Source organism: Brienomyrus brachyistius, chromosome 22 (genome assembly GCF_023856365.1).
Source record: "Brienomyrus brachyistius isolate T26 chromosome 22, BBRACH_0.4, whole genome shotgun sequence".
Lineage (NCBI taxonomy): Eukaryota > Metazoa > Chordata > Actinopteri > Osteoglossiformes > Mormyridae > Brienomyrus > Brienomyrus brachyistius.
Genome location: NC_064554.1, coordinates 3,035,379 through 3,060,134, shown reverse-complemented (window position 1 = coordinate 3,060,134; position 24,756 = coordinate 3,035,379). Strand labels below are relative to the sequence as shown.

The following is a 24,756-nucleotide window of genomic DNA, read 5'->3' as shown; positions in this document are numbered from 1 at the left end:
TGTAAACAGTATGAACATTTTGGGGATCTCTGACCTCTAATCTCATATTTACAAATCCCAAATAAATATCTTGTTTCCATTTATGAGTCATGCCAGTACTTTCTCTCACCTGAAAGTTTCTTTGTCTTTTGATGACTACATTTTACCAGGTGTCCTTTGCCATATTTTGTAGTTCTAGGTTTTTCGAACCTCCCATCAGTGAAATAAGGCCTGGCTTTGTTGTCCGAAATGTCGAGGTAGCTGCTGTGTTTCCACGCACAGTAATGACAGTTTTTTTGTGGTTCTGTCCCTTTAAGACGATCCGGGTGTTTATAGCATCCCGTGAATGACATCATTGCTGTTGTCAATGGTGCGTTGAGAGCAGCGAGAGGGGGAGACAAACTCCAGTTGCGGGCAGCCGATTCGGACCGAGGCTTCCGAGCCGCCGTCGGCGAGGAGGGTGACCGAAGGAGAAAGTTGGGCTATGAGCTGCCAGAATCCACTCCCATCCTTCGCTGCCGACCAGCCAGTCTGACTGACAACCACCAGAACAGCACCGCCGCCAGATAATCTCTCCGAATATCCTGCTATCGGGTGAGTGGCGAGCCGGCTTAGGGCAGAAACTAGGGGGGATACGGCTCGAAAAGGGAGGGGGATCGCATCGCGTATGCAAGGCGTCGAAGACGGGGGAGGGGGCTCCGGGTGATGGCTATCGCCTCTGATCTACGGAGAGCACCCCACTGCTAGGGTGCGGCAGCAAAACTGCACGCTTTCTGGTTAAAAAATAGCGACCGTCGACTCCCAGCGCGTTAATCGAGGCAAAAAGGCACGAAACTGTCATTTTTTAAAAATGGTGTACGCGGTCCATATAGAGTAAGGTCTGGACGGCGGCTGCCACTACGAAGCCAGTGACTGCCAGATACTCCCACTACAAGCCGAGTACTATGGCAGTGCGGCCGTAGCGGAGCAGCCTTTTGTCTGGCAGAGGTCAGGATGCGGGTCTGCTTGCTCTGAGAGCCGCTGTGGTTCCTGGAGCGGTCGGCTGCTTTGCCCCGCACAGGGAAAGACATCACGCTCCAGGGCCGATCTTTAGGTAGGTGACATGATGGGTTTTTTTTGTTTGTGAATGGCTTCCCCACTTTTACGGGCGCACGATCGGACAGCGAAGGCATCTCTCACCGTGTAAAAGGCGCAGATGCGCTTCCTTAGGTAGGTCGTCCGCTAGCTGCCAACCGGAGACTTGGCGCCGGGGGGTTCCTAGCAGGTGATGCGTTTCGGTCGTGGAGAAGTGCAGCTGACGTTTGTGTGAAGCCTTTAACACACACACTGCAGTAACGTAGCGGCTGAAGAGTTACTGTATAACTTAAATTGGTAGCAGAGTTGGTTCGGGAGTTACGGAGCTGCATTATGAGCGATGGAAATTTTAGATATCTTGCCATCATGCATATTGTGAGGTCATCCCGGTGTCACTTATGCGCTACATCCATTAGTAAACGGTGCTGCCACTTAAACCACAGGTTGAGCTGAGCTTCTGTCCAGCTTGCACAGAGTATTTAAATTAATTTAATTTTATTTTTGAATACTTGTATATACTTGAATATTTGTATCTGTCGTAATTGTCGTCGTTAGTGGTCTTACCGTGGGATCTGAGAGTAACGTAATTTCAGTCCTTCGTGTGTTCTGAACATATGGCGGAATCGACAATAAAGACTTTTGTCTTTTCGTTTACTGCGTTTAATGCTGTATCTGGTGTAAGTCTGATGCAGTAAATCTCATGGTGGGTAGTCTGTCGTGCCCACGGTATTATACAACTTCGGTCGGGGTTGCATTTAAGTCAAGACAATTTGCAGATGGTTCAGATGAAGTTAGTTTTTACCGCGATGAGTAGTCTCGCTACTTCGCACGACCCGCACTCTCCATTCCTATACATTTCACTTTTTTAGTGAGCATTTTCAGGAGAACACAGTAGTTTTTCAGTTTTATCTCTGTGATTTTCCTCAATTAAGTGAAGTGACTTTATGCACAGAACCATAAAACCCCTGTCCTGTTGGTATACTGCAGATTGTTTAGCCATGACCTTAATACCATTTTCATCTTTATTACGCATATGAAATTACACATAACAATGCCCCAAACTGCCCGTTCATCTGTGGTGCACCAGTGTGTCCTACGCATTTAAAAAAAAATGCAGACTTTGTGTGCTTTTAAGAAATAATACGATAAAATGCAGTCTACTCAGGTTGTGTATGAGGATATATGGGATGAACAAAATATGGCTGATGATGCCTTATTTAAAATTGATGCATCAGCATTAGTGTTGATGTTCCACGAAGATGCATTTAAGGCTGTTAGTCCCTTAGGGTCTGCATGGAAAAAGCAAAAGCTATGAGCAGTGTCTTTGACTCATGACTGACTATTTTGTCATATAGTAGGTCAAACGTTGGTCATGTTTAGCTTGTTCTTTGTAGGGAACAAGACTTCAAACATGTGGGTCAGGAAAAAGTTCTTACTCTGATAAAAAACCAGAAAGATTGGGCTTTGTGTAGTGCCGGATGCGTAATGTATGAGAGCTGGACTGTGCGATATAGATAGATTGTATTGGGTTTTGTGTCATTGGTGGCTTTGTGAAACATTTCAGCAAGAGCACCTTTTTTTTGTAGATTCTGTGACATCGACCGGCAAATATTTGACAGTAGTCTGTTGTCAACAAGTTCAATAAGAACAAAAGAGTCCTATCAGCAATGTATTCCACGCCGGGAGCAGGTAACACAGCCTCAGTGGGTGGGATAGAATTTCAACAAGCTGTTACTTTCAGGTTTGCCAGCCTGGTCACCCACCCTGTCTTGGACATTGATCTTTTTATGGGACTCATTTCTCCTTGTTTAGTGCTCTGCATCAACAACTTGTTTAATCTGGAGGAACGTTTCACTTATGCAGACCTGAACAGAAGCTTAAGCAAGTTTATCTGTCTTGGCAGTGAAACCAGTGATGCCTTCTGACTTTAAGCCAGGTAGTGAGAAGTGGTCATGATGTCCAGAATTGGTGCCTGTTGAGAGTGTTGCCTGTGTTGGTTGAGGACAGGATAATGAATCCACTCCACCTGAAAGTTGTGTATGAGAGTTGACTTTGTTCTTGAGAGAGTGTGCAGTAATTTCTCAGAGGAATACGGCGGATCAGGTTGCCTATTTGGGAATCGTCATTGAAGAATGCATCCAGGCCAGAGTTGGATTATTTCTAGATAGCCACCTCCAATTTAACCACCTCACTGTCCTGAGCTCATGTTTCAATTTGGATCTCTCATTGGTCATGAAGATGGAGATTTCAGAGTTCACTCACTGTCTTTAAAGCGTTCAAGGCAACTGGACAATTTAAGAACGTTCTTCTCTTGCTGAGAAGACACCAGCTCCATCAGGCTTTTTTCACCTGTTATTCAAGTAGAAGGAAGAACTGAATTTCATGGTAATGACTATAATAACTATCAAGGCAACAACTGCGGCATTATGGTCAAATGGACAACATGCAAAAAAAGGAATGCATTTTCTAAGATGAGATGAAACGGGCCGATATGTGGGAAGTTACGTTGATTTTGATCCATCATAATGATTCCGTTTTTGTGGTGGCGAGGAAGCCAGATGTAGAACTGGTGGATTTGGGTATCCACTTCCTAACAGAGGTGGCTCAAGGAGCATATTGTATGTGCATTAGATAAGAGGACCTCCTCGGTGACTGTGCTTTGGTGGAGTACAAGCAGTATGGCACATCAATCACAGTCTTTCGTTATTTTTTTGTCATTCATTAAGATGTCTATTTTGGAGGATGGTATAAGAGATGTGGTGTTTGGCAGTATTACCTGGCCTGCCGGTCAAGAAACGGACACCGGTCTGGGGAATTTAGTGGTGCTTTTTCACCGAGCCATTCCCCTGCTATGTTCTTGCTTACTAACAGGGCCAAAAGCGTGACCAAATCCAGCTGGTTGTGTCACCACCATCTGATTGATCGAAATACTGGTGATTTGCGTAGATATGTATGGATCGCTTGAAGGAAAAAAAAAAAAGGCATATTCTATAAATTATTCATTATTAGTAGTATCACACGACGCAATGTACCGATGCATTACCGATGACTCAGAACTTGAATATTTCCAACCTCTTACTTTAAAAATGTACTATAGAACAGCTGAACGGAATGGTTTCATAATGCAAATGTACACAAACGAATGCTAATTCCGCTAACATTTAATGCTAACGTGAGATGGCGACTCCCACAGACTTGTTAGCAGAAGTTAGCGCACAGTAAATCATGACGTACACCATGTACACAGTAAAGAAGCGTCTGTTCGGTTTTACGTCGCTGTCGCTCGACGGGGCCGACCCTTCTGCAGTGCTTTGCTTGGACAGGGCAGTGTGTCCATGCCTGCTGTAATATGCTCCTGGAGTTCTGACATGGCAGAACATGGCAGGGATTGGAGTCCCAGATTTGGGTGTTCGTTTGCACTGCCGTTTCTTCGCCTTGTTTTCTGTAGCCTTATTTTGCAATAATGATGTTTCTGTTGTTAAAGGATGGGTTTCGTGTGATTGTCCAAGCAAACCAAACGTTAATATTGACTTCAGTGTGTGCTTCAGCAGTGCCTCTGGATGTATTTGCAGAGCTCAAACAAATGATTTCCATGTTATCAAAATGCAAAGGTACATCCTGTTTTTCTGTGACCATGGTCTCCTATCCTGTATGAAATGTTGCACAGGGCAGGCACATGCTTTGTGGCTGAATAATAATGTAGCTGTTTACTGCCCTGAAATGGCAGGTTTCTTAATACCAAACGCGGAATGGTGGGACCTGTCGGTCATGTGGTTATGCTCCAAGCTCACGTGCTTTTCTGGCCAGGTGATGTGATCTCTTCTGACATTGGTTCCCTGCGCAGGCGACCATATTGTCCATCTTCGTGCGAGTTCTTTATCATTGCGGGTCGCTGCGATTTCAGCTTTGTTAGGTGTGTCACGGCCTGCTGATTTACTGTTACTGTTACCCCAACAAGCTTGCCTCAGCATTGTGACACAATAATGGTCGTTTGTCTTTTCATCAAACGGCCGTTTTTCCTTTTCTCCTCGTCTCTTCTCCCTTTGGCCTTTATCATCCAACGCACATCACCTCCCGCTTTCCACCAGCCGGCCTCCTTTCCTGTTTTCCCCTCCATCCCACTGCGACTGCCCTGTTGTTTTCTCCCGTCTCCTGGCAACCGGCGGCACGTGATCTCTGTAGGTTGGAACCCTTCGGAGCGACGCTGATTCTGAATCGGGGCCTCTGTGTCCCAGTGGATTGCTGCCATCAGCATACGGGTTGGCCTGAGGTTTCCTGACTGTTATGTTTTGTCTTTCCAGGCAGCTGTCTGGCCTGCACCATGGAATTACGGGTGGGAAACAAGTACCGCCTCGGGCGAAAAATAGGGAGTGGCTCATTTGGGGATATTTACCTGGGTAAGTCACTTTCTGTCCCATCCTTCTTCGTTGTTGGCTTCAGCCCGATCATATGGCTGTGCGTGACTCGTCTGCAAGGCGGCCATGATGGCCCGTGTGTCTGTGTGCCACTCAGGTGCCAACATCGCCACGGGAGAGGAAGTGGCCATCAAGCTGGAGTGTGTGAAGACCAAACATCCACAGTTGCACATCGAGAGCAAGTTCTACAAGATGATGCAGGGAGGAGGTGAGCTCAGAAAAGGTGCTCTCCTGCTATGTCCCCATCTCCAGGTACAGTGGAGGGAAGGGACTGCTGTGATTGGGCAGCTCTTCTGTATTCTTCCAATCGTATGCCGATATTTGTAGTGGAGGTGGGCCCCACCAATCGTGGCACGCCATTGGACAGTGAGTGTGAATTGCTGTGTTCTTTGTCGTAGTGGGAATCCCCTCCATAAAATGGTGCGGCGCTGAGGGGGACTACAACGTGATGGTTATGGAGCTCCTCGGGCCCAGCCTGGAGGACCTGTTCAACTTCTGCTCCCGCAAGTTCAGTCTGAAGACTGTGCTGCTACTGGCGGACCAGATGGTGCAACTGCCGGCCGTCTCTCTGTAGCACTGCCTGTTGGCTCTTGTTTCTTTGTGAGGAATCCCTCCCAGACAGTTCACGTTGGGGAAGACTATTTTACTAAAATTAGGATTGTTTTGAAAGGATCTTTTAGGACACTCTACTGTTTCACTGGTTTTTAGTTGTTTAGCAAAAGTGATTCTGGTGACGTTTTTTGTGTAGATCTTTTGGGCTTTTGAACATGCTAGTGTTTAGTGATGATGTCACATGTTTGGATCGCATGTCTACCCTCCTCAAACCTATTGCCCTTGGTCTACCGTCCTCTCCCCCCCCCCAACACTTTGCCCTGGACAGATCAGCCGCATCGAGTACATCCACTCCAAGAACTTCATCCACCGGGACGTGAAGCCGGACAACTTCCTCATGGGCCTGGGAAAGAAGGGCAACCTGGTGTACATCATCGACTTCGGCCTGGCGAAGAAGTACCGCGACGCTCGCACCCACCAGCACATCCCCTACCGCGAGAACAAGAACCTGACAGGCACTGCGCGCTACGCCTCCATCAACACGCACCTGGGCATCGGTAAGAGGCTGCTTGGCGGTGGCCATGGAGACGGCACCATCCTGCCTGCCGATTACCGGTTTTGGGAGGTGTGAAACTGCATCTGGCAGTGAATTTACAGGCAGCTCACCTCATCCTAAGGGAGTGTCTCTCCCTGACCAGGGACATACAGGCACAGGATTAACTTTGCCTCACCTTCTCACAAAGACCCAGAGTCATGTGCTCTTTGCATCTGTGAAGGTTCAGCTGGTGGGCTATGAGTGAGCAACCTAAAATTCCAGGTCCTTGTCTCCTCCCCCTCCTCCCAGAACAGTCCCGGCGTGACGACTTGGAGTCCCTGGGCTATGTGCTTATGTACTTTAACCTGGGCTCGCTGCCCTGGCAAGGCCTCAAGGCCGCCACCAAGAGGCAGAAGTACGAGCGCATCAGCGAGAAGAAGATGTCCACCCCCATCGAGGTGCTCTGCAAGGGATATCCCTGTGAGTCTGCTTGATCGCTTGGCTTTTGTTCAGAGGTGGAAAGTTCAGGTCTACAAAGTACAAATTCAGACCAAAATTCGGTTTCAACCAACCAGTTGAGTACCCTGTGACTCTTCATACTCAATTGGTTGGTCGAAACAAATCTTGGTCTTGATTTGTGTGAATCTGAACTTTCCACCTCTGCTTTCATTTTCTTCTGCATTGTGGGCAGTGAATGTGTCGCATGACCTGATGCTTCATGAGTTGTTAACGCTGCTTGGATACGTGTTCGATCGTTCTTTGGTCTTAAGTTCTTTCCCACCCACTCTGTTCAGCGGAATTCTCCACCTACCTTAACTTCTGCCGTTCGTTGCGGTTTGACGACAAGCCCGATTACTCCTACCTACGGCAGCTCTTCAGGAACCTGTTCCACAGACAGGGCTTCTCCTACGACTATGTCTTTGACTGGAACATGCTTAAATTTGTAAGTTTTGCCTTTGTGTGGGACTGTAAGTATGGTGTTGGTGTTTTATTTTTGTTGTTTTTTTGGTGTCCTGTGTCTGATTTCTCTCCGCTCTCTTTTCTCAGGGTGCTAGCAGGACGGCTGAGGAAGGCGAGAGGGAGCGGAGAGGAGCAGAGGAGAGGGACGAGCGGATCGCAGGGGGGGCCCGGGGCTCAGCTGCCAGGGCCCTACCTCCGGGTCCAAACCCCCCAGCTCCAAACCGGGTCAGGAATGGCCCCGAACCAGCAGTCTCAACACCAGCCTCTCGTGTACAGCCATCCGGTGAGACAGCCGATCATAAGAGACTCTATTCCAGAACCGTGAGGGTCGATGTTCTGAAATCCCTACTGTCTGCTCATGGGTTTATCCTCATATATCCTGGATAACCACTAAAATATGGCAGAAACTAACACAGCTGGTTCTTTGGCTCAGTTCTCGGCCTTTTCCAAAAGTGTCTGCAGGTTATGAGAAGATCTTGACTCACGTTGATGTTCGCCGGGGTCGGTCCATTATGATATTTCCTTAGCACAGCCTGGGCACATGCCAGCCCTATGCAAGTGGTTTCCTCACCCCGCTGTGCTGATGCCAGTGATACTGATGTGTGCTCCGCCCCTCCCCCAGGAAACGCGTCTCCACGGGCCATCTCCCGTGTAGAGAGGGAGAGGAAGGTGAGCATGAGGTTGCACCGGGGCGCCCCCGCCAACATCTCATCCTCGGATCTCACCGCCCGCCACGATCAGTCTCGTATCTCCGCGTCGCAGGTTAGCTCTTACTTGCCGAGACTCAGGTTTGGTTTGGGAATTCCTTGTAAAATGACTTCTGATGATGTGTGTTCAGGTCAGCATGCCGTTTGAGCATCTAGGAAAGTGACGTGCTGGAATGTTCCATCCCCTGGATATGGACAGGTAGGAGGCGTCCACTGGCATACCGTGGCCACTCCCTCAGTTGCATAAAAACAAGTTTTTATTTCCCCCTCCCTGAAAAGATTTTTGATGTTGACTGTTTGATAGTTGTGAATTTTTAAGTTTTTTTTTTTCCCCAGAACCTGTTGCATGAAAATTGATTATTCCAAATATCACTATCTATTGTCTTCTGATGCTGGGCAAACTTTTAAAAATTGTTTCTTTTTGTTTTTCTGTCGTTCTCAGGACTTCAAAAGACCCCTCCCTAGTTTCACTTTGTTTTATTTAAAAAGACAGCATAACAAAGAAAATGGATCAAGGATCAGTGGCAGAATTATGACGGAGAACCAAGGATGAAGGTCAACGCAGGGCAACCTTTTCAGTCTGATGGCGATTCCCTAAAGCTGAGCTTCGAGGCAGAGTAATCCAACATCTGTCACTCTACAGACCCACCCCTTTGCTGCTCACTGGGACTCAATAGTCCCTCTTCTGGCAGTTGGTGGGAGTGCCACAAGGGGGTGGACCCTCCAGGGAAGGACCAATTTCTCCTACACAGAATGTAACTGTTACTGCATGCCAATACAGTCTTTTGTAAAAATTGTAAGGTTTATTTTTTTAATTGGTTTTCCAGTTTTGGGTTCACTCATCCGTTAATGGAACCGTGGTGTTTCACAGTGTTTCAGTGACACATGGGCCCTTGAAGGGCCACTCACAAACACGTTCATGAATGTTTACACTTCACCTGTTCATTTTAGTTGATACAAAAAGGTTGATGTCACAACTATGTTCTGTGTTTATAATCATACAGGTATGGATTGTATCAAGCTTAACACTAACTTTATTTTTATTATTCCGGAGTTTCGTTTTTAAATTTTTTTGTAATTTTTTTTTTTATTTGCTAAAAAATAAAAAGTATTGAATACAGCATAAGGTGAAAGAGGATGTGTGGAAGGCGTGTGAAAACTAGCGTTCCTGTCCCACTAAGGTGGGTGTGTTGGGAGCCACGTGAGATCTTGGTGTCCCAGAGGACACCTCTCTAATTTTCAGCACTTCTGTTCGCTGGTTTTTTGTCTAAATCTGATAGTGAGTCAGATGACAGAGCTCCGTTTAGATACAAAATAGAGAGACGAAGGATGGATGTGCTCATTTGTAACCCTGTAAGTTTATTTTAAAGGTATGGCTCTTTGCAGGGGCAATTTACACCCACACCTAAAATTTAACGTCTGGCCCTCTCCAGAGACCTGCCAGTTGGCTTTTGGTGGACATTTTTATCATGATTGTTCTCGATTCGCCTTTTATTTTCAGTCCAGTGCTTGGGATTCACTTAAAGTTGGGGTGGTTCCTTCACGTGGTTCATACAGAAAAGGTGTGGTTTTATATTACCTCATTCTTTTTGTGTAAAACCAAATTGCAATTGTTTTAAGGTCTGATGTAGAACGGAAGCAGTGTGTGAAATGGGTTATGGTGCCGAGTTGAGGGTCCGGAATCATGAGACGGTTTTAGCTGCAGTCTTTGTGGCCACTGGCCTGTAGCTCTGTGGTTTTACTCTTTCTCATCTGTGTTAAACACGGTACTACCTTCTCAGATGGAAGGTTCCCTGCTCCGGGCTCGCAGATTGGTCAGCTGTTCTCTGCTTTGTGTGGCCCACTTTCATGTTCTTACCAAGTCATCTGTTGAGTTCTGTGTTCTGTTACTCAGTGACTGTAATACGCTGTTCCCAGAGACCATGGGTGTTTAAATCTTTCTCTACATGATGCTACTGTTCTACTCAGAGGTTGCCAGCAATTATAAATTATTTACCAGGAATTAAAACTGAATTACCTGAACTTTTGTTTTTTTTTTCCTTCCCAAACAGGGGTGTTGATTCAACTGTGATGTCATTTTTTGGGCCCTGAGGTAATGCTACATGGTTAGCATTGGGTGATGTCACTGATTCTTGTAAGAGCTTAGTGATCCGGGCAAGCTTGTGTTCTAAAGATACCCAATGGTAGCATAAGTCTCACATGGAAAGTGGTGTAGCCGCATAGGATTGTGGGAGTTAGGGGCTCACTTTGTGTATTGTGTACTGATATCTTGTACAGTTCTTTAACATTTTATTTACAACAGTATTTGTGTATATTTTATGAAGTAATAATAAACAGTGAAAAAAAACTTGTCTGGTTTTTTTTTTATGCTGATGCTTAGCCTAGAAATACATGTGCTTAAAATGTGTTTAATTTCATAACTACCAGCAGAAATTGGTGGTTTGAGTCAGATTTGTTTTGAATTTAATTTATATATATATATATATATATATATATATATATATATATATATATATATTATTTGGTAGATTTTTTTTTAGATTTGTTAACGTATATAAAATAGCTGCATGTTACAAAAGTGTAAATATACATGTAAAAAGTATATTGAGTAGGATTTTATTAGGTTCATTGTTTCTGTTATTTTAAGAATGCAGTTATTTGTAAGCAAATGAAGAATTGAGTGATAGGTGTTAAATGCATATATTTAGGAAGACGTAGACAGGATATGTGGGTTGGTTAGTTTACAAAACAGAAATGTGGCGATTATGTGCGCGCTCTCGAGCAGGTTACGTCATCTCCCCGCTGAAGCGGGTGCGCGGAGCGGCGCGCATGCGTGGCAGCCGCCTGGTTTGAGCCGAGACGCCGCTACACCGTAATCCCGATGGATTGAGTCAGGGACGGAGGTGAAGAGGCGAGCAAAGGATCAGCTGTGTCCCTGCACCGCTTACTGTTTTTATTTTTGCGCGATTTTTAGACGTCTTCAAAATACATTTTTATAAAGTGAAAAAACAAAGGTTTTATTATGTATTGTTAGGTAGGTGGCTCTCAGTAAAGTGCTTTAGTTTGGTTAGCTGGCGTGTTGGCTTCTGCTGCGCGCAGCGTCGGTGGGTAAACATGGATGGCCGGAGAGCGATTTCTTTGTGAATTTAGGACAGATCGCGTCGCCCTTCCCTCTCCTGTATGAAGCAAACATGTTTGATTTCAACGTTTTTAAAGCTGGGAGTGGTAGTTAACATTAGGCGTTTTCGTTTTTAATGTGACGAATTGAAATAACGAAGGCTACTTCCGAAACTACCCGCCGTTATTGCATCTTTATTTTTGTGATGCAATTTGGTGCTTCGAGTAACGGTCGCCGTGTTCTCTGTGTTTTAAGTCGCCGGGGGTGTTGAATGATCGGATCCAAGCAGACCCAGCCTTTGGAAGTTTTGGGGCCACTGCAGATGAGGTAAGACAGGGTGTCGGTGAGGATATAGGTGGGGAGGGAGCCTGATGTCACATCTTTAACCTGCGTGGCCGTGCCGCTCAAAATGCATCGTGGAGTGATTTATTCATGCATAGAAATGTCCAGCGTTAACGTTTGAGCCACTGTAATGATTTTATTTAGGAAAAAAGCTGGAAGGTCTCTGTGTATCGCGCAGGCGGAGCTTTGTACTGTCTGTTCCATGCATCCGCAGACTAAACCCCAGTTTGTAATGTGTGTGCATCTCCGATTAACCGCATAACCTCAAGTATAGCGTTTTATGTTAGTCACATTGTATTTATTTTCCAGTAATTGCTGTAGATATGTTGCTACAAATAAAGCTGCCGTTATCCTGCAATTTTAATATAAAAATATTAAGCTATAAAGATATATAGTATATACAAATATTACGTATAAGTTGCGATGTTGTGTTTGCTGTAGCTTCTTGCACACATATGTAACGCAGTATATTAATATCCCATATACGATGAAATTTTATATTCTATATTTATATTTCTCTGTACAGTGTCATGCATTACTTTGTTTTCCAGATAAAATGGTGTTGATTATTGGAAGTCCAGCTACATAGGTGTTGTCGAGAGTCATGTGCTGGCGGAGAAATGGGATTAGTTTCGAAAGGGAACAACTTTCAGGGAAAGTCGTTCAGGTCCTTTAGATTTGTCACACGGCATTTGGCAACTTTTATAAGGACATATTAATTATGTCGTGGTTTGATATATTTTATAGTTAAAAGGGAGATCATTTATATCCAGTATACATATATCTGTGTGTGAGTACACGATGCGAATGCGTTTCTGGCCGTGTCCCAGTCCCTCCTGTCAGTCTCACACTTTCTTTTTCTCGATACACGCTCATTTTCTCGCCCCGCCGCCGCTTCTCCTTCCCATGAGCCGATGCGGATCGTCTCCGGGGTTTACCGAACTAATCACTGACATAGCAGGTTCGCGGGCTCCAGGCTCCTGTAAAGATTGCTTGGGGGGGGCTTTGTCTTAGATATTTTTTTAAGAGATCTGTTGCCCGGAAACTGTTATTTTCTCAGTTCCCACTGGCTGGGGATTTTTATGGATTTGTGTCTCTCTTATTTAATCTAATCAGAATCTCTCCTGAAACAGGGGGAAATTGAAATCTGTAAAACAGTCTATTGTGTGTAATAGACACCTTCTTTATGGTATATTTTCCCCCTCAGTACTTGGCTGATATTACCTTTGCATTCACCTATGTAGTAAATCTGTACCTGGACTGCTGTGGTACTGGCTACGGTCGAAGCAGGTACTCTGAGCGCAATTAAACCGATGGTCCCACAGTTAGTACCTGCTCACATCACAGAATGGTTTTCGAGAGCTGAGCATCATCTTTGTTTTGACACGTATAGATTTATTTGTTACAAGTGTTTGATTTATATGTCAAAAGTGATATTTATTCTTGGGGTTCTGGGGAAGCCATCTTGGGTTAGACACAGGTTACTGGTCAGCCGTGAGAGAATCGCCGTTGGCTGGACTCAAGTGTTGGAAACTTAGTCCGGTGCCTGTTTATAATTCACGATACTAGCGGGTGGAGTGTCACCGGAAGTGTATGCTGGTCACTAGTAGGGTGTGCTGTCACGTGGCCGATTATGACACCAAGGCCTGCACATTTCTGCTGTCTGCCAGGCTTTATCAGGCTCAAGTATGCAGATGTGACACTGCGACAGGCGCTGCAGGATGCAGTGCTCCGCTGGAACATCGAGAGGAACGGAAGCGATCAGTGTCATGTGGCTTTGTGGGGGGTGGGGGTCAGATATTTTTCCTGCGTATAGTCCTGGCCTCGGGGGGGGATGGTCCAGAGTTTGTCAGTAGATCATTTTATTTACCGTGGTGTTTTCTTACAGAGGCAGTGTTTCGGAGAACTTCACTGTGTCTTTTATACTGCCATGGATCTGGCACTTTCTATATGACTGTGATGGGATGAAATTAGTATGATAGATGCAGGATGAGTTGGGTTGTCTTCTCTTCCTTCAGATGAACAGGTTGTGGAGACGTGACGTACCCCTCTCCGAGCGCCTTGGGGACGACTCGCCAGTCGGCATGGCACCGGGACCCCCGGCCACCGCTGCACCTGCTGGCCCCAATATCTCCTGGCTGCCGGAGGTGCCGCTGCTAAGCCCAGAGCAGCCCATCTTCCTGATGACCACAGCGGCCCAGGCCGTGTCGGGCTTCTGCGTGTGGACCGCTCTGCTGCTCACCTGCCATCAGGTATGGCCGCGTGGGCGGGGCCAACAGGCTCTGGGCGTGGCTGTGATTGCTGCTACACTGCCTGTTAAATTGTACTGAGTACCGGAGTACTAGGCTGTGGATTCTTGGTTGGAAAAGGCGTTTTTACTGTTGGTGTTTCTGCGAATGGAGAATCATTAAAGGCCTTGTTTACAGAATTATGAATCACCAATAGCTTTTGGATTATCATGTTGACTCTACTCTGTCTTTGACTGTGTACGTTTCTCTCTGGTGCTAGTGGTCTGTTCACCTTTGTTAATAAGATTTTAGATGAACAGCAGGGCAAGGCAGGTCATCCTCCGCTCCCCACCTTATAGATTTTTTTTTTTAAAGGATGCACTGTCGCTCTGACAACAGGTGCACCTGCTCTTCAGTGACATCAGAGCCCAGGTGTTGCCTAGCAACAGTCCACAGGCTTCCCTACATATGAGTTTTGTGTTTTCACGGCAGGTAAATACGCGATTGCGAGAAGGTGGGCGGCCTTTTGTATTCTTTGAAAGGCTGTCGGTTAACATAGGACCCCTTTGGCAAATTCACTTCGGTTTGAATAGTTAGGAGCCACCTCTAGGCTGTGCGGGGGGGGTGCAACTGTCAGGACAAGGATGCACGCTTTGCGCAGATACCCCTCAGAACGATGCCAGCTAGCGACGCGCTTTTGTTAAAGATGCGTTGCCGTGTCATCCCTGTGGGGAGGAGGGTGCGATCACATGCTTTCTGCGCAGTGACACTTCCACTCAGTCTGCCTTGCTGTGTTCACCTGCTCCCGGCCCCTTATTAAAGCTTCTGTTTACTGGTCGGAAGTGAGTCAGACTAAAGATAAAGACCTCCTATTTGCGGTAGTGTCACTTACCGTCCCGATGGCTGGGGGATACTGTTTCGGGCCGTAATGGGCATGTACTCTGCCTATTCTGAAACCCAGACAGAATAGCACAGGGCTTGTACACATGGTTTCAATTTTGTCTGCCGTTTCCAAAGTGTTTCGGGGTTTGTTTGTGTGTTTTTGTGATGTATGTAGTTGTAAGGCCTGCTCTAGATGGAGTGAGGGATGGATCCAGCTGACGCAGCCGGTGTAGGGGTGAAATCAGCCTCTCAATTTGGGGGGGACAGGGAGAGGGTTCATGGATGAGGGGGCACTGGTAGCTCAACAAGTAGAGCATTGCTCTAACAACAGGTTATGGTTTCGAATCCCGAATTGTTACCTTTCCCTCTACTGTAAGTCACTTTGGATAAAAGGTTTTAGTAAATCCAAGTCAGAGGTTTTATTAGACTTTTATTTAAAAGCTAATGTTAAGCATCTTATTTAGAATGTTTTATTAGAATGTTATTTATGAAGTTTCTTTTTTACATCCCTATATACTCCTATTCTCTTGCTATGAGTATAGCTCTAGTTGCTGGCTTGGCGTTAAAAGTCAGCATAACTAACTGCTCTTCTCCAGCTTTCCTACAGTTGCCTGGATTATCTTTTCCCCCTTGGGTGAATTGAGTACCTGTGCTCATGAACTTTAATCCACCTCTTCCCCCCCTTAATTTATTGTAGAGGCAATTGAAGAGGAGGCTCATTATTAACGCCTCATTATGATGTTGTAGGTTTAAGAGGAGGCTCATTATTAACTCCTCATCATGATGTCATAGGTTTAAGAGGAGGCTCATTATTAAAGCCTCATCATGATGTCATAGGTTTAAGAGGAGGCTCATTATTAACGCCTCATTATGATGTCATAGGTTTAAGAGGAGGCTCATTATTAACGCCTCATTATGATGTCATAGGTTTAAGAGGAGGCTCATTATTAACGCCTCATAATGATGTCATAGGTTTAAGAGGAGGCTCATTATTAAGCCCTCGTCATGATGTCATAAGTTTAAGAAGAGGCTGATTATTCAGTACGTTGATTTTTATGGCTGGACTGGTACCAGAGGAGGGCTCTGGATTGACCCCCCCCCGCCACCCCACAGATCTACATGCACCTGCGTTACTACAGTGCCCCCAACGAGCAGAGGCACATCGTGCGCATCCTCTTCATCGTGCCCATCTACGCCTTTGACTCGTGGCTCAGCCTGCTCTTCTTCACCAATGAGGAGTACTATGTCTACTTCGACACCGTCAGGGACTGCTACGAAGGTGAGGTCATAGGCGGCAGGTCGCGCTGTGTTTGTGGCACTCCACCGGGGGGGGGCTGCATATGTGCTGTTGATCCCTCTCTTTTCCATAAGAGCTGTACAAAAAAAATACAGTACAAGTGAAATGGAGAAAGTGGCTTTGAAATTTTTTGACCTCATTTTGAAGTACTTTTTTATTGTTTCTGTTGCTTGTTGAAGTTGAAAGATTTTGACTGGACATTAGGCCTCTGAGAAGCATCTGAATAATGTCTGCCGAGCCGCTTTTGTGATCACATGATCGGCCAATGAGGAGGTTACAGGGGTGCCTGCTGAACCCTTGGTTCCCCGTAAAACAGGCTCTGCTCCTGTCCGGCAGGGCACAAGAGTTCTACTTAAAAGTCGAGCAGGGCGGCAGATGAATTAAAAGTGCTTAATGGGTGGGGCTGTGGAAAGATGGATGGCCTCGCTCCGTCAGGGCCTGTCAGATGAATGCGAGGCCCCCGGGGAGCGGGGTGTCAGTCCCTGCTGCGAGCGGCCGAGCGCGAGTGTGGGAACCTGCTAAAAGGCTGCTGACAGATGGCTCTCCCTAAGCCGGCCTCTCTTTTGTGGCGGCCATCTTTGTTCCTCTGCTTCCAGGTTCTGCTGGGGTGGCTGGGGAGGGAAACCTGTCACCTAGCAACCTCAGCTGACGGTTTAAAAAACACACACACACATACATGTACACCTAGATGAGCTCAGGGACTCTCAATGTCAGCTTGATGTTGTGGTCATGATGGCTTGGTGCGTTAAATTATTAACTTTTTAAAGGACATCCGCATTTGCATTTATCCATCCAGTGGGTGCTGAATCAAAGCTGCGAAGTGCAATATCAGCACAGAGAGAAGTTACTGCAGTATTACATTTGTTTAACGTTGATGCAGCATTTATTTAACGTTAAAGCTTATTTTCATCTCTTGTCCGTACTCGGCACTCTTGGTACTCAGTACTCAGATACTCAGATACTCCTCACCCAGGATTTGCTGCTGCCCTGCCACTTCATGCTCCTGTGTATAAAATGATAAATTGCTGCGGCGCCTCTGCCTTTGACAGCGATGCAGAAAAAATGCAACACCATATCGGAGACGGTGTAAGTGATTAATGGGGGGGTGAGTGCTGACGTGGGACAGGGACAGGGAGGGTGGTACTGGGTGCGAGGTGCAACCAGCCCCGACTAGCCAGGCTGTGGTCCTTCAGCTGTTCAGTGCCCGCCACCGCCCGCCCCCCCTCACCACATGCCACATGGGAGTTTAGATACGCAGCAGCTGAACCCCCAGGGCTCTGTGACTAAATATAGAGCACCCCTATACACACACACACAGGCAAAGGGCAGCCCAGGATATTGCTGTGCAGCCAGGGGTTTGTAGCCTCGGCCTCAGTGAGCTGGCAGGCAGGCAGAGTGAGGAGGAAGTTTTGGTTCCCAAGCTGGAGAGGACTAGGTGAGGAGGTTGAAGGCCCAGCAGGGCGGAGGCGGGGTGGGCGCTGATGTGTTTCATTTATCATAGAGGTCGGAAGTCAGAGCTGGGAATGACATCACACCCGAGTTATCTGCCAAGTCAGAAAGTCATTTCACAATACCAGGGACCTGTTTCAAAAATCAGGATTTCTTGCTTAGCCGGATAACTTGTGCTAAATGGCTTTCAGCCGGGTGTATAGGAACGCGGTTTACTCAGGTGTGACGTCATTCTCTGCTCTGACTTCCTAGCTCCTCCTAGCCAACAACACATACATGCACACAAAAACAATGTAGGAACATGTCCACAGATAACGACTAGACAAGAACAGTGTGTACGGTCATTTACTGAGCCACAAATAAGGTGAAAGTGCTAATAAACAGTGTAACTACAGTTTTCATTTCTGTTGATGAAGGGAGCAGCCATCTTGAATTCCAAGGTTGGGATTGCAGAGGTTCCTATGACTTTCCAGTTGGAATTTTGTCTTCATGGGGTGTTCCAGTTAAAATTTCCGCCGAGGAACTGGGAAATTCCAACTTCTGAGTTCAAATGGAATGCAGCAAGCCGTAAGGGTGGAGCTGAGCTGTGCTGTGACACGTCCGTCGTGTCTCGTCCCGAAGCAGCACACTAGGCCTTGGATGGGCTTTCTGAGATTCGGTGTCGCAGTCGGTCCCACACTTGTGGTCATAGATATGACAGTCTGAGAAGAATCGAACAGCAGATCACTGGTGAAATGTGCTTCCGTGATTCTGGACTCAGACGGCTTCGCGTGGACATGACAGTGACGCCCGTGTCTCTCCGCCCACAGCGTTCGTCATCTACAACTTCCTCAGCTTGTGCTACGAGTACCTGGGAGGGGAGAGCGCCATCATGGCGGAGATCCGGGGGAAGCCTATTGAGTGAGTGTGCTCTGTTCACTGTGCTCTTGGTCTGCATGCCTTAAATGCAAGGTGTGCCTATACATAATTGCCATAGGTCAGCCCCTCCTCTAGGTGGCGCTTTTGCGCACGGTCTGGCTCAGTTTTCTAGGGAAGTCCTCCCACAAATATAATTTCTCATGTAGTGGTCATGCGTGTAGCATGTGACAGCCGGGCCTGGTGTCATGTTCATGTGGCGTGTGCACAGCACTGGTTTAACGTCTCATCTGGTTGTGTGCTTAAGGTCCAGCTGCATGTACGGCACGTGCTGCCTCTGGGGGAAGACCTACTCCATCGGCTTCCTGAGGTTCTGTAAGCAGGTGGGTCCGGGGCCTCTCCGGGGTCACGTGTGTCCCCGTGTCTCCCCTTCCCCTGCCTTGCCTGTGTATGACAGCACACTCAGATCGACCTTCTGTCTTTCAGGCCACCCTGCAGTTCTGCGTGGTGAAGCCCCTGATGGCCATGGTGACGGTCATCCTGCAGGCCTTTGGGAAATATCGAGACGGAGACTTCAAGTATGCCCCCCCACCCCCCCCCAACAGGAGTCAGCCGTGATGACTCTGTACCGCCTTCCTGTCACTCACACGCTGATGAGGGCCTAGTAGCGAATCTTTTGTATTACACCCACAAAATAAGATATTAATGAATAATAATAATAATAATGATAATCAAATTAATAATGCAAGCCATTGTAAATCGAGAGCTTGGACGTATTATTTTGTTATTTTGCCAGTTCGTGGTTGACCGACACGTTCCTATGTCCCGTGTACACACAGCACATCTTTCCGTACTTGCTGGGATTTTCTTAGAGCCTGGGGAGGGGCTGCTGTTGGAGCCCGGGTCTGAAAGTGCTCGTCTCTGGTGTGGATTTCGATTGACAGTGAAAATGTCGGGATGGATGCGGCACGACCTTGTGCCCGTCTGCCAAAGCGATCGGCGGTGCGGTTACAGGTGGGGTGTATAGCACTGACCTTTCCCTGTACTTACTCCCCCCCTCCTCCCCAGTGTGGCCAGCGGGTACCTGTACGTGACCATCGTGTACAACATCTCCGTCAGCCTCTCTCTGTACGCCCTCTTCCTCTTCTACTTCGCCACGCGTGAGCTGCTCAGCTCCTACAGCCCCATGCTCAAGTTCTTCATGGTCAAGTCTGTCATCTTCCTCTCCTTCTGGCAGGGTGAGCGTGGCCTTCTCCGGGAATCCATCCTGGTGTTTGTAGGGTACAATCTCCCCTCTTAAATAATCAGTCGAACGGTCCATTCTCACTCCATGAGAGCTTCTAGACGCCTCTGAAACCTACCCGCCTGCATTCGGCAACAACAAGCTCGGTGTCGAAACCTGCGAGGCATTCACAGTACCCCTGCCCCCCCCCCCCCCCCCAGGCCTGCTGCTGGCCATCCTTGAGAAGTGCGGCACCATCCCCCGGATCAACTCGCCGGAAATGTCCGTGGGCGAGGGCACGGTGGCGGCCGGCTACCAGAACTTTATCATCTGCGTGGAGATGTTCTTCGCTGCCCTGGCACTGCGACATGCCTTCACCTACAAGGTCTACATGGACAAGAGGCTGGATTCCCAAGGTGAGGGTGGGGTCACGCAGGGTGGAGCTTCAGCCCACTACTCTGGGCTGTTTTTTCAAGTATTTGTTTCTGCTGCTTCCGACATGGGAACCAACTGAACTCGCTAATGTTCTCTTCTCTGTTCTTCCTTCTCTTCCCATTTTCTTTCTGGATTCCCCTTTATTTTTGCCTCTCTTTACTGTATGCCCCCCACCCATGTTTTTACACGTCCTGTCCTCTTTTACTCTACTTATCATGTGCAATGAAATCCATTATTCTTTCTGTTAATCCTCCCTCCCTCCAAATTCCTGGACTCCTTTGTACAAACTGTCTTGTGTCTCACTCCCGCCCCCCCTCCCGCTCTCCCTCTTTACGCTGCGTACGTAAAGGGCCAATTCCCACATACGGACAGTACGGTAGGTCCCCAGCAGTCTCTAGCTTTTCCATAGAGTCGCCATCCCTTCATTATTCTTTCTTTGCATTCTGTTTGTCCTTCATTGCCAGTTTTAAGTGCGGTCGCTCGCTGGCTAACTCAGTGCTGGAAAATGGAACTGGCAATGGTGGTTCAAGAAATGCCGGAACATTATATGGTCGCATCCCAGAAGGCACTGCTGCAGTTCTTTTGAATTAAATTCAGTTCAATTCGGTTTATTTTTATATAGCACCTTTCACAACAGTCGCCCCAAGGCGCTTTATGATGTTATATCATAGCAGACCTATGTAAAGAGAGAACAATACAAAAACAGGGAAAGGGAAAGACAAAGAAATAAAAGACAACAGAGGAAAAGAACCAGAAACTCCCAAATAGGGAGGAAAAAAAATCTCTGGGGGTTCAAGATCAACTGGCTGCTCAACCCCCCTTCTCTTTGGTTTGGTAAAATACCTGGCTGGTGTGTGGTTCATTTACATCATGGGATCAGTGCCCATTTTCAGATTCGAATCCTGCAGTCAGAAGAATGATCATATCGTAGGTCTCTCCCTTGATTAAGGTTCTTAATCCCCAGCAGCTCCTGGACGCTGGCTGACCCTGCTCTTTGACCCTAAGATTTCCTCATTTACATGCAGAGGTGGATAGTTCAGGTCCAGAAAGTAAAAATCCAGACCAAGATTTTGTTCCAACCAACCAGCTGAGTACTCTGTGACTGCGACTCTATATACTCAACTGGTTGGTTGGAACAAAATCTTGGTCTGGATTTTTACTTTCTGGACCTGAACTACCCACCTCTGCTTATTTCAGTAAACGAGTTATAAATCTCTCAATCATCATCAAAACCTAGAAACCGAGGTGGCACTTAGCGGGGCCGCATATGACATTGGAAGCCGAATGTGCCAGCGGATGGTTTAGGTGTCTTTTTTATTACGTGTTATATAGCAGGAAGCAGCTGTGCAAATTCTGTAATCAGTCATCTTCAGCTTCGTTGCTCTCGTCATATTTTCGACTTTTCCTTTCAGCCTTAGTCTTTCACCAGCTTCCATATTTTTCTGATATCTGTCTTGTATTTCTTCATAAAAGTATCATGCTGCCTCATCTTGTTGCTTCAAGTGACTTGGTACAGACGCTCCTCTACTTACGAATGAGTTGCGTTCCGAACAGTCGTTCGTAACTTGAAATGTTCGTAAGTCGTTATTCAACATCATTTTAAGGGTATATGCAAGTACAAGGAACTAGGATGCAGGGAGTCCGCACGTTACGCTGCTCTGTGGTGGGAGTAGTGGCCAGAAGTCGTACAAGGCGGAATTGGCACGCAGAAAAAAAAATGTTGCCGAACAGGAAACGAGAGCCCAAGGAGTACAACTTAGTAGAACTTAGTCCTCTTTGTTCGTATGTCTGAAAGTTCGTAAGTAGAAGAATGTCTGTACTGCGTTTTGTATACCACTTTCATCGTCTTACAGCGCCTGTCTTGTGCAAGGGAGCCCCACCCCTTTTTGTCTTTGCCTGTTTTTGATTGACCGTTTAATTGTCACATGGTCTCTGCTTTCTTCCAGGCCGCTGTGCCCCAATGAAGAGCATCTCCAGCAGCCTGAAGGAGACGATGAACCCGGGCGACATCGTCCAAGACGCCATCCATAACTTCTCTCCGGCCTACCAGCAGTACACGCAGCAGTCCACGCTGGAGCAGCGCTCGGGCCCGGCCGTCTCGCGCAGCCACAGTGTCACCAGCACCCGCGACAATGAGAAGACGCTGCTGCTCAGCTCTGATGATGAGTTCTGACCCCCACCCAGCCTGGAAGGAGGGGGGTCCAGGGGGAGGGGAGGGGCATTTATCAGGTGACCCTGCTCTCATCCGGTGGCTCCCCAAGGGGCAAAGTGCCATGGTCCCCTCCCCATACACACTGTGGCCAACTTTATACACACACACACACACAGTTACAGGCATTTAACCTACCCTACAGAGACTTGACCGCGTTATTGCTTTTGGAACAGAACACAAGACCAACACACAGCACACACTTTTACACACACATGCATGCTTTGATGTGGGAGGGGCTTCAACTGGACTGCACTTTCCCACTCCCTCACACACCTATAGAGTCCGAAGCACTTAAACTCCCCTGTTCAGCATGACAGCAGAGTGCTGTTTGTGTAGTAAGGGGCCCACAGTGAGGAACAAGACATCCACATCGATTACCCAGACTGATGCCAACTGACCTATATGCTAGAACTGTACAGCCATGCTGAGTATGCAGTTACGTAGGGGTGTGTTTGTACCCCAAAACGGTTTAAACTGAGTGACATTAAAGCATCGGTGGGCTGCCCACCGAGGTCTGTATACAAGCTGAACAGATTAGCAAATATGATTCACAGAACATCGAGGTCCACACACCCTCTGACCGGACACATTGGCACAGGGAGGTCTATATATCCAAGCAGACACACACTGAGCAGACAGACCAGTCCACACGGGCCATAAAGGTTACTGTCGATGAGAACGCACTAAAAGGGCAGATTTCTCATCTGGTAGTCGCTGCCCATCTGTTAAACACCTTTAACGAGAGCTAATCCTATGATTTCAGAATTATCTCGTCCGAGACCTGCAACGCTGCTTATGAAACTGTTGCCAAAAAGAGGAAGACTTTCTCATGACCTCTTCCCCCCCCACCCCCATTCCATAGAGGGACTGAGGCTGGATCTGTGTGGCATGCAACTCGTCATACGCTGCTCTTACATGGAAGGGGAATAGGGCTGAATTGGCCGCCGGTGGTGCTATGGAGGAGTACAGGATCTGAGGATCCAGCCCTGAGTGGTGGCCGGTAAAGGGCGGGATTACTCTCCTCACATTTTTGGGACATTTTTCACGGCCCAGGCTTTCGCTGATGCCATAAGGCGGTGTTTCTCAACCCGGTCCACATTTTTACAAAAACCATACAGCTGGAAGCAAGCAAAAATGTGGGCTGTCTGACAGGGAGCAGGGAGGGAGCAAAAACGTGGACCGGCTGGGGGTCCTCGAGGGACCGGGTCGGGAAACACATCCATAAGGTACATAGACATTGGTGATTTACAGGCTCTAGCTGTAATGGTACACAGAGACTTTCTAATCATTAGCCTTACGGAGACATATTTATGTCTAACTGTAGTTAGAGAGTGATAAACATTATAATATGTTGCTGTGAGGCAAATTAAATTTACTGCAGCAGGTCCTGGCTCCGGCGCACTGCAGGTGTACAGGGTGTCAGTCATGAAGTAGTACACGCGTGTTGTGATTCAGCGACGATAGAGGGATTGCATAATCAACAGACGGCGAGAGTTTGTGTCACTATAACAAAAGTGATCATGCTCTTCTGGTGGTGACTACATACAGACTGCCTATATGGTGTAGTGCTGGGCTTGTAACACTAGGGGGCAACAGTAAAATTTAATTTACACATGAAGCGCCGTTCTGATCCCACGATAAGAAATGTATGTTGCCTTTTCTATAGTTATCCTCTTTATTGTTAGCTTTTAGAGTGCCAGTGCCACACCCTTATAGGGGCCAATAGATTTAACAGCTTTCGGAGAATATTTGGGTAACATGACTATAGCTCCTTATACGCAGATCTAACGAGTGTCACAAAAAGGCCATGATTTTAAACGTACACCTTTGTGTTTGATGTGTGGGTGAAACATTTTGCCTGGGTTAAAGACAAGGTCACATTTCTTTGGGGGTGGTTTTAATAGACCAGTAAAATATACTGCAAGAATTGCTGTGGAAGAATGATTTTGAGAGTCAGGTCTTTTGTGCATATTTTTCCCTCAAGTGTCCTCAAAATAGAAATCCTGAATCTCATTTGTGTGACATCCCTCCTTTCTTTTAAAGCTAATTGCTTCTCCTGATATGCTTTGCTATTAGGGATTTTTAAATGAACTTTCCTACTTTGTGCTATCTTCTCTCATCCTGCAATCTCTGCAGCCTGGTTTATTTTATGAATAAGGTATATAAATATTATTATTGCTCAAAGAAAATAGGATATTGTAAATAAACTTTAAAAGTAAATGCTGGAAGAATTTTAATGGTTATGATAATGTAAAGGTTAAAGATGCTTAGTTTTGTACTGTCATTGTTCTATATTGCCGTTTATTTTTACCTGTTCCCCCTTGCTCTTTGTATATTTACACAAGGCTTGACAGATTATGCTTCTATTTTCGCCTTTGTGATGTTCAGATGAACAATAAAAATGGAAGAATAAAGTAAGTTTGTCATGTTGTAACTGTGAGAAGAAGGGTGTCTGTGGAGCAGTGGTCTAAAGGATTGCAGAGTATTTTTGGAA

At 46.8% G+C, this 24,756-nt stretch overlaps 2 protein-coding genes across 4 annotated transcripts; both read left to right on the top strand.

Moving 5' to 3' along the window:
• The first annotated feature begins 212 nt into the window (after positions 1 to 212).
• On the top strand, positions 213 to 10,563 carry LOC125718301 (casein kinase I-like). Of its 2 annotated transcripts, none has more exons than XM_048992059.1 (11): positions 213 to 573; positions 5,355 to 5,450; positions 5,566 to 5,676; positions 5,867 to 6,015; positions 6,349 to 6,577; positions 6,865 to 7,035; positions 7,350 to 7,498; positions 7,603 to 7,798; positions 8,138 to 8,277; positions 8,354 to 8,421; positions 8,665 to 10,563. In XM_048992059.1, the coding sequence occupies exons 2-10, from the start codon at positions 5,375 to 5,377 to the stop codon at positions 8,384 to 8,386; spliced, it is 1,254 nt and encodes a 417-aa protein (XP_048848016.1). In that variant the 5' UTR covers positions 213 to 573; positions 5,355 to 5,374; the 3' UTR covers positions 8,387 to 8,421; positions 8,665 to 10,563. The 2 variants fall into 2 exon arrangements, with proteins under 2 accessions (XP_048848016.1, XP_048848017.1); XM_048992060.1 differs by lacking the exon at positions 213 to 573 and adding an exon at positions 675 to 1,072.
• A 515-nt stretch (positions 10,564 to 11,078) lies between these two features.
• tmem184ba (transmembrane protein 184ba) lies at positions 11,079 to 24,680 on the top strand. 2 transcript variants are annotated; one of them, XM_048992056.1, is made up of 11 exons: positions 11,079 to 11,256; positions 11,596 to 11,667; positions 13,701 to 13,934; positions 15,906 to 16,071; positions 18,348 to 18,438; positions 18,701 to 18,776; positions 18,880 to 18,971; positions 19,462 to 19,631; positions 19,837 to 20,031; positions 20,400 to 20,426; positions 21,997 to 24,680. In XM_048992056.1, exons 3-11 carry the CDS (start codon positions 13,701 to 13,703, stop codon positions 22,221 to 22,223), a joined length of 1,278 nt encoding a protein of 425 aa, XP_048848013.1. In that variant the 5' UTR covers positions 11,079 to 11,256; positions 11,596 to 11,667; the 3' UTR covers positions 22,224 to 24,680. The 2 variants fall into 2 exon arrangements, with proteins under 2 accessions (XP_048848013.1, XP_048848014.1); XM_048992057.1 differs by lacking the exon at positions 20,400 to 20,426.
• The last annotated feature ends 76 nt before the right edge of the window (positions 24,681 to 24,756 follow it).

Coding starts and splice junctions, on each gene's coding strand:
- LOC125718301 (XM_048992059.1), top strand. CDS start 5,375: ATGGAATTACGGGTGGGAAACAAGTACCGCCTCGGGCGAAAAATAGGG. Junction 5,677..5,866: donor CAAGATGATGCAGGGAGGAG/GTGAGCTCAGAA, acceptor TCTTTGTCGTAG/TGGGAATCCCCTCCATAAAA. Junction 6,578..6,864: donor CAACACGCACCTGGGCATCG/GTAAGAGGCTGC, acceptor CCCTCCTCCCAG/AACAGTCCCGGCGTGACGAC.
- tmem184ba (XM_048992056.1), top strand. CDS start 13,701: ATGAACAGGTTGTGGAGACGTGACGTACCCCTCTCCGAGCGCCTTGGG. Junction 16,072..18,347: donor CGTCAGGGACTGCTACGAAG/GTGAGGTCATAG, acceptor CTCCGCCCACAG/CGTTCGTCATCTACAACTTC. Junction 18,439..18,700: donor ATCCGGGGGAAGCCTATTGA/GTGAGTGTGCTC, acceptor TGTGTGCTTAAG/GTCCAGCTGCATGTACGGCA.